Below are 8,592 nucleotides of genomic sequence, written 5' to 3'. Positions count from 1 at the left end.
CTCTCCTCTTACGCCGAGAAGCACCGTGGCTTAGTGGAAACAGCCCCGGCTGGGGAGTCAGGCGACACGGGTTGCAAACCCTGCCCCGCCACTCGTCTGCTCTGTGATCTTGGGCAAGCCACTTAACCACCCTGTGCCTCAGTTACCTAATCTGTAAGATGGGGATCGAGACCGTGAGCCCCACGGGGGACACCCCGATTACCTTCCGAGCCCGAAGCCATTTGGGTGGGAATCTACCCCAGTGATTAGAACGGTTCTTGGCACATAGTAAGCACTTAACATGTACGACAGTTATTATTATCACAACTTAGCCCGCACACTTTGCTCCTCTAATGCTCACCTTCTCACTGCGCCTCGATCTCGCCTGGCTCACCTGGGACCCCTAGCCCATGTTCCGCCTCTGGCCTGGAATGCCTCCCTCCTCCTATCTGACAATTACTCTCCCCCCTGCCTCCTTAAAAAGCCTTATTGAAGGCACAACTCCTCCAAGAGGCCTTCCCAGATTAAGCCCACCCCTTTCCTCATCTCCCCCTCCCTTCTCTGTCGCCCCGACTCGCTCCCTTTGCTCTCCCCCCCAGCCCCAGCCCTACAGCACTTTTGTACTTATTTGTAATTTTATTTATTTGTATTGATGTCTATCTCCCCCCCTTTACACTGTAAGTACATCGTGGGCAGGGAATGTGACCGTTTATTGTTGGACTGTACTCTCCCAAGCGTCTAGTATAGGTGTTTTGCTCAGAGTAAGCGCTCAATAAATATGAATGAATAACTGCTAGAAGGATGACTTCCAGTCCCTTTCTCTACCTGGATGAGAAGGACTGGTTTGGATTTTGAAATCCAAGAAACTCCCTCCCTAAGGGAATGTGTGGTTGGTGGGCTTTGGGGGGGGCCTGTACTTGAAGAGTACCAGAGTTGGCAAGGGAAAGAGCAGAGTGACAGCAAGTAGCTTCCCCCTGCCCAAGAGAAGCGGCGTAGCTTAGTGAGTGGAAGGGGCCCGGGAGTCAGAGGTCCTGGGTTCTAATCCCAGCTCTCCCACTTGCCTGCTGTAACCTTGGGCAAGTCACTTGCCTTCTATAATCCTGCGTTTCCCTATCTGGGTTATGATACCTGTTCTTCCCGCTTCCTTAGACTGTGAGCCACATGAGGCCTCGTGTGAGACAGGAACCATGTCCAACCTGGATGTCTTCTATTTACCCCAGCACTTGGTGCCGTGCTTGGCACACGGTAAGTATTTAACAAATACCCTAGCTATTAGAAAGCTCTAGTCTGTAAGCTCTCTGTGGGCAGAGATCATGTCTACCAACTCGGCTGTATTGTACTCTCCCAAGCGCTTAGCACACAGATTAAATACAATTGATTGATTGAAAGAAACCCTAACTGTGTTTTGGGTTAGGGAGACTAGCTCGCCCCCCACATATTCTGGAATTCTGGTCCAGGCACAAACAAGGCAGGTCACCGCTACTGTTGCCACTCCAGCCAGAGTTCGGTAAAGAACAACTATGAGGAATCCAGCCTAATTCGGAGAGCAAAGGAAAATACCTGCTTCCTCCCCAATTCAGAGGATGTATCTGACTTACTAATTAGCATCCCTGATGGAAAGACAAAAATGTCCCCCGTCCCATTCCCCCGCCCCCGATAAACTACCCATTTAGTGTTACCTTGTAGAAATTCAGCAAGAGCAAGCTCAGGAACACAAGTCTGAAAAAAAGGGAGGCTAAGGGAACAACTCCAGCAGAGACAGTCTATTAGAGGGAAGCTTTATTTTATTCACACGGAGGAAAGAACCCCAGCAAAGGAAAACGTTAATCTCTCCAAACCGACTAAACCGCCCTCACGTACACACCTGTAAGCCGCTTCCTCTCTGCTGGCTGCCCAAGAGCTATGCAAACTCAACTTAGTTCCAGTCCAAGACACTTTCTCCCTCTGAAGTGCAGGGCTCAGGACTGCTGCTGCTGCTGCTGCTGCAAGAATTCCTCCAGGTGAGGTTGCTGCTCTTCCGTGTCCCCGGCCGGCTGGAGCTCGTGGGTCTGGTTGCCGAGACGGAACACCACGGGGATCTCGGCCAGGGCTGGGTTGGTCTCCTGCAGTCTCAGGATCCACTGGGCGAGGGTGTCTTGGTCGTGTGCCCCGGCCATGCACATGGCAAACACAGGGCCTTCTTCCACTGGGAGAAGAGCAGAAACTCCTCACCGTCGGCTTTAAAGGCCTTCCTCTTCTCCCCCCGCCTTAGACTGTGAGCCCCATGTGGGACTGGGACTGTGTCTGACCTCATCACCTTGTCACTATCCCAACACTTAGAACAGTGCTTGACACATAGGAAGCCCTTAACAAATACCACAATTATTATTATTCAATCAGCTCTCTCCCCCTTCCTAGCCTCGCTCCTCTCCCACTACACCCAGCCTACCCGCTCAGCCCCTTTACTGCCTACCTGCTTGCTGTGCCTCACTCTCCCTATCAAGCCCTTGCTGACACCCTCCGTCCTGCCTGGAGCCCCCACCCCTTTCACATCTGGCGGACCACCGCTCTCATCTTCAAAGCCCTTCTGAAATTACGCCTCCTCCGGGAAGCCTTCCCTGACAAGCCTCTCGTCTCCCTACCGTTTTTCCCTCCCTTCTGCGTCACCTTCCGTGTGGCCTAGTGGAAGGGGCACGCAAGGTCTGTGAACATACGTGGGCAAGTCACGCAACTGTGCTCGGTTTCCTCATCTGTTAAATGGGGATTTGGTACCTGTTCTCCCTCCTACTTAGACTGGGAGCGCCACGTAGGACAGGGGCTGTGCCCGACCTGATTATATTTATTCCACTGCTTGGCACATAGTTGGCACTTAACAAATGCCACCTAGGCACTGAGGTACTCACGTCTCCACCCTGCCCCACCCCCAGGGGATATGCTCAACTGCCTCCCCTACCTGCAACTGATTTTAATGTCTGCCTTCCCCTCTAGATTGTAAACTCCCTGAAGGCGGGGGTCTACTTACTCTATTGGACTCTCCCAAGCACTTAGTATAGTGCTCTGCACATAGAAAAGTCCTCACTAAATACCACTGATCGATTGGTAGGAGCAACCGAGGGGGTGTGCGTGAAGACAGGGATGGTGCAGGATGGAGACAATGGAGAGGTTAGAAGTGGGGCAGAGAACAGCGGATAAAAAGTAGAACGGGTCTAGACATGGGGCCTAGAGGATCCCCCCACACACACCCGGGCCCCCCAATTCCCCTGCCTCTCAAATCCCTGAACTAGTTTTATGGCTTCTATCCCTCTTCCTGAACCTGACGCTATCTCAACCCACACTCAACCATTAACGAGTGGCTGCTTCTTTCCCCCCAACCAAGCTCTCCTCCCCAACTCTACTGGCCTTTTTAGACCCCGAGGTGGAAGCCCTGTCACCTGCAGGGCTTACTTTGGAAACCCCTACCCTAAATGGACGCAGCGGGAAGCAACATGGTCTAGTGGATAGAGCCCGGGCCTGGGAGTCAGAGAACCTGGGTCCTAATCTCAGCTCTGCCACTTGTCTGCTGTGTGACCTTGGGCGAGTCACTTTGCTTCTCTGGGCCTCAGTTACTGGAAAATGGGGATTAAGACAGGGAGCCCCATGTGGCACACGCGCTGATTTGCTAGTATCTACCCCAGAGCTTAGTACGGTGTAGGGCACATAGGAAGTGCTTAACAAATACCATGAACAACAACAACAAAAAGGGTGGGGTGAGCTTGGTCTCCTGATTTCCACTCCCAGGTAGGGTACTGATGTTACCTCTATGCCGGGTCTCCGTTTGGCAGACGGCCTCAGGCAGAGGCTAGTGAGAGAAGGCTTTGGGAACTTCAGATGGGCTCTGACCAAAGTCCTTGCCCTCCCTCTGATTAATCAGTAGTATCTCTTGAGCACCTACTGGATGCCGAGCACTATGCTAAGAGCTTGGGAGAGCGTCTCGGAATTAGTAGACGTCTCACGTCTTCACCCCCACGTCAGAAACCCCCAGAAGTTGCCCATTCCTTTCCAAATCCAGCACAGACTCCTGACCGTCGGCTTTAAGGCCCGCAGTCAGCTCCCTCCCCGTCCTCCTTATCCACTCTCTTCTCCCACTGCACCCCGGCTCAAACTCCTTGGTCCCCTCAAGTGCCTCACTGTCGCCTGCCGCGGTGGGCTTCTCGCTCGCGTCCTCCTTCCTGCCTGGAGCTCCCTCCCCACTTCTCATATGACGGACCACAGCTCTCCCCATCTTCAAAGCCTTTAGGAAATCCTAACTCCTCCGGGAGGCCTCCCCGGTTTGATTTCGAATCTATTTTCAACCTAATACCCCCGGCTGCCATTTCAGCACTTCCACGCCCCTTAGCGCTCCCAGTCCCCAGTAGAGACCCTGACACCCTGTAACTTGAGTGGCTGCTCCCCAGCTAGACTATAAGCTGCTTGAGGGCAAGGATCACGTTGGCTAATTCGGCTGCGCCCTCGGGACGGCTCAGCGTAGTGCTCTGTACCCCGTAGGGGCTTGATGAATACTACTGACTGACTGGGAGTAGACATGATCCCCGCCCTCCATGACCTTACAATCTAGCCGGAGGGGAAAGACATGAAAAGCAATTCCAGGTAAGGGGAAGTAATGGAGAATAAAGATATGTCCCTATCCTTCCCCTCTAGACCGTCAGCTCCTTGTGGGCAGGGAACACGTCTACCAACTCTAAGTGCTCGATAAATACCACTGATTGATCCTTGCAGAGCTTCCCCAAGGGAGGGGCTCCCAAATCTTGCCCGCTCCTCCCGTGGCCCCATTACCTTCATCCACATCAAACTCGTTATCATCCCAGGGTCCTCGGTCCAGATCCAAGTCAAGCTGCATGGGGCAGTAGAAGTTCCTTTCTGGTCCAAGCTCCTCCTCTTCCTGCCGGGGGAGGGAAGGGCTGAGAGCGGGGCTGGCTCCTGTGGAGCTCGAGCCAGACCGACAACCCTACAGCGCCCTCCATTTGCCCCCCCCGACCCCGCCCCGCAAGGCCTAAAGGCCGCCTTCCCCATGGGGACCGCACTGGACTCTCTTCCCGCTCCACAGAAGTTAGTGCCGGCTCCTCCTCTCCTATTCTTTTCACCCGGCTCCTCCTCCTTGCCCACCCCCTAAATTCCTAGACTTCCCGGGTGCCCGACTCCCCACAAGGCCTCTTACCTTTTCCCCTGGCACCAGATCAGCCCTCAGGATGTGGTAGTAGACACATTTATCCCTCAGCCACAGGGGGAAAGGTCCTTCGACGAAGATGGGCCGCGAGGGGCTGTGGCGGGCCAGGGCGGCTTGTTGATCGGGGCTCTGAATGCCTGGGCGACGGGAGGGATCGAGGAAGGATGGGGGAAAGACCGAGGAAAGGATACGGCAGCGTGCCCCGGAGCACCGAGCTCCAGAGACCATCCGGCCTGCCTGCGGGGCTTACCTATGATATGAGGCTGAAACAGGGCACTGGCTCCCGCGGGACCCTCGGCTGCCGCCGGCATCTGTAGCCAGAAAAGCAAAGTGGCGGAACGCTGCCAGGCAGGCCTCCGAGCCTCCTAGGGTAGGGCCAAGCTCAATATCTGGCCTGGGGAGTGAGCAGTGGGGGGGGGGGGGGGGGGGCCCAACCACCAAAGCCCCGGGCAGGGACTACCGCCGAAGCCCTCAGTGACGGAGGTTCAGAGTCGAAGGGACGGGACAGATCAACCGACAGAGGGACGTCGGAGTCCCTGGGGAATCCACAGGCGCCCTCCCCCGGGTCGGTCCCGGTCGGACTGGGGAAGGAAGCGGGAAACGGGCGGCGGGGGCTGGGGGAGGGAAGAGGGGCGTCCCCGCCTGTGGGAGCCGGGCGGATCGAAGGGTGGATTCGAGGGGCCCCCGGGTTAAGCGTTTAGTATAGTGCTCTGCACACAGTAAGCGCTGAATAAATACGACCGAATGAAATACGATGGAACGAACGTCCGTTACCTGGTACACAGTGACTCTGGCACTCAGGTCGGCCGCGATGCGCTGCAGGCCCAGCCTGGCCAGGTCGATGGGATCCTGCGGCAGGGGCTTGGGCAGGGGGAAGGGGTTGATGTTTTTGAAGCGGGGAAACCAGTACATGATCCGATGGTATTTGAGCATCGGGTAGCTCTTCTTCCCAAAAACCTGAAGCAGCAGGAACTCCGTCTCTTTGTTGGGCAGGACTCCTGAGCGGGCCCAGGGAGGCGAGCGGAGGAGGAAGAGAACCCAAGAAGGGAGACAGACAGGAAAGGAGGGAAGGAGACAGAGAGGGGCACCTAGGTTTCAACTGAGCGGGGGCTTGGTGGGAGGAGAGGCCACCGGGTAGACCGACTGTGTCGGGGACCCGGGAGGGGCCGACGTCCCGGGTTTCCGGGGGGCTCCGACGATGCGGCCTCGCCCAGTTTTCCAGGCCCAGCCCCGCTTCCCAGCCGGGACCATCGGCCGGGGGGGTGCCCGGCCCAGGCCGGCTCGAGCCCGGGTCCGAAGCCAGGGGCCGATCCTGGGGTCCCGCCTCTGCCCGCCCCCGTTCCGAGGCTCCCCGGTGGGGGAGGCGGGGAGCGGGAGGCCCCGCGGGCGCTGGCCCTCACCGTGGTTCTCCATCTGCTCCAGCACCTGTACGCCACACTCCTGCTGCCGAGGGTAGTGGTTGAAGATGCGCTGGATAAAATTGCGCGGCACGAAGACCTCCTTGGGGAAGACATCCAGCAGGAGGTTGTAGACGGCCAGGTCCCGCTCCACGCCATACTCCTTCATCTTGCGGAGGGCCGTGTAGATAAAGTCCACGTGGCCCCGCTTGCGCACGCTCCGCTGGTTGAACACGTCCACCGCTCGCGTGAAGCCTGCCTTGTCCTTGGAGCCCCCGGATGCCCGCTGAAAGAAGTCCTCAAACGGCACCAGGGCTCTGGCGGCCCCGTCCTGGCCCTGCCCGGAGGGGGCCCCGAGGGTGAGCTGGGAATCGCCTGCTGCCTCGGCTGCGCTGTCTCCCGGAGCCTGAGGGCGGTCCTGAAGAGGTGTGGGGGGAGGGAACGGACCACCGTTAGTCACAAATTGGAGTCTGTCGAGCTCCCGCTGGCCCAGGCCCGAGCCGCTCCCTTCTTGCCGTTAAAGAGTCAGACCTGAACACTGGCTCCCCCCGCCCCCGCAGTGCAGGATAGGGACTGTGCCCTACCTGGTATCCACCCTAGGGCTTAGTACAGTGTGGCTCAGTGGAAAGAGCCGGAGCTTGGGAGTCAGAGGTCATGGGTTCGAATCCCAGATCTGCCACTTGTCAGCTGGGTGACTATGGGCAAGTCACTTAACTTCTCTGTGCCTCAGTTACCTCATCTGTAAAATGGGGATTAACTGTGAGCCTCACGTGGGACAACCTGATCACCCTGTATCTACCCCAGCGCTTAGAACAGGGCTCTGCACATAGTAAGCGCTTAACAAATACCAACATTATTATTCTCTGTGCCTCAGTTACCTCATCTGTAAAATGGGGATTAACTGTGAGCCTCACGTGGGACAACCTGATCACCCTGTATCTCCCCCAGCGCTTAGGACAGGGCTCTGCACATAGTAAGCGCTTAACAAATACCAACATTATTATTATAACAAGTCAGATCGAATTAGCATTGTTAGGAGACAGGTAGGTTCTGTTTGCCTGCCATTAGGGTTCCCCATACCTGAGCAAGGCGGCTCCCCACCGCGTGCAGGAGACGTCTCTGCGGAGCCACCCGATAGAGGGTTCTCCTGCCCAAGGAGAAGTCCCGGGCCAGGAAGCCCAACCACACGCAGCTCATCCTGACGACGGTCACTTCTGACCCTCCTGCTGAAGAGAGACACTGTAGGTCAATTTATCCTACGCATAATTTAGACACAAACCTTTCCCTTTCCCAGGGTCCCTTCTCTAACCATCGAGCGCCCTAAGCAGCCCCTTGCGCTTGGTCACGCGAAACCCTTCCCATTGGGAGAAACAACCGTGGGGGAATAACGAAGATGGAGAGTCAGCTCCTTGGGGGTGATAATCATAAAACTGGTATTTGTTGGGCGCTTACCGTGCGCTAGGCACTGTACAAAGCGCTGGGGTGGATACACCTCCTCGCTTCTATCTATCGTGATGTCTCGTTTTTGTCCGTGTCCCCCGATTCGGGGATGGTCTCTATCTGTTGCCGACTTGTATCTTCCAGGCGCTTAGTACAGTGCTCTGCACATAGTGAGCGCTCAATAAATACTATTGAATGAATGAATACAGGCAAATCGGGTGGGATTCAGTCCTTGTCCCACGTGGGGCTCACGGTCTCAGTCCTCGTTTTGCAGATGAGGTGACTGAGACAGCGAGGAAGGGAAGGGACTTGCCCTAGGTGACCCAGCAGAGAGGCGGCGGGGCCGGGCTTAAAAGATTCCCACTCCGCCCCGCTGCTCCTCAGTGAGGACGTCAAGTGGGCCACGGCTCATCGGAGCTCCGTCCAACACGGTTTCCAGAGGCTCAGTCGGGCGCCTCCCAGGCCCTTCCCTTCTCGGGAAAAGGCCCCCGGGCCCCCTGACCTGGGCCGGATCCCCCTCTGTCCCCGGCCCGGCCGGCGAAGAGGAAGACGGGCAGCCACCGGTCAGGCCGCGAGGGAGAGCGATCGCTTCCG

At 56.8% G+C, this 8,592-nt stretch overlaps 1 protein-coding gene across 1 annotated transcript; it reads right to left on the bottom strand.

Moving 5' to 3' along the window:
• Positions 1 to 1,736: 1,736 nt before the first annotated feature.
• ECSIT (ECSIT signaling integrator) lies at positions 1,737 to 8,592 on the bottom strand. The gene is made up of 8 exons (XM_029053445.1): positions 8,501 to 8,592; positions 7,639 to 7,784; positions 6,562 to 6,976; positions 5,936 to 6,159; positions 5,412 to 5,472; positions 5,153 to 5,298; positions 4,771 to 4,876; positions 1,737 to 2,164 (listed from the first exon to the last, which is right to left on the bottom strand). Exons 2-8 carry the CDS (start codon positions 7,753 to 7,755, stop codon positions 1,938 to 1,940), a joined length of 1,296 nt encoding a protein of 431 aa, XP_028909278.1. The 5' UTR covers positions 7,756 to 7,784; positions 8,501 to 8,592; the 3' UTR covers positions 1,737 to 1,937.

Source organism: Ornithorhynchus anatinus, chromosome X2 (assembly GCF_004115215.2).
Source record: "Ornithorhynchus anatinus isolate Pmale09 chromosome X2, mOrnAna1.pri.v4, whole genome shotgun sequence".
NCBI classification, from domain to species: Eukaryota; Metazoa; Chordata; class Mammalia; order Monotremata; family Ornithorhynchidae; genus Ornithorhynchus; species Ornithorhynchus anatinus.
This window is presented reverse-complemented; position numbering and strand designations above follow the sequence as displayed.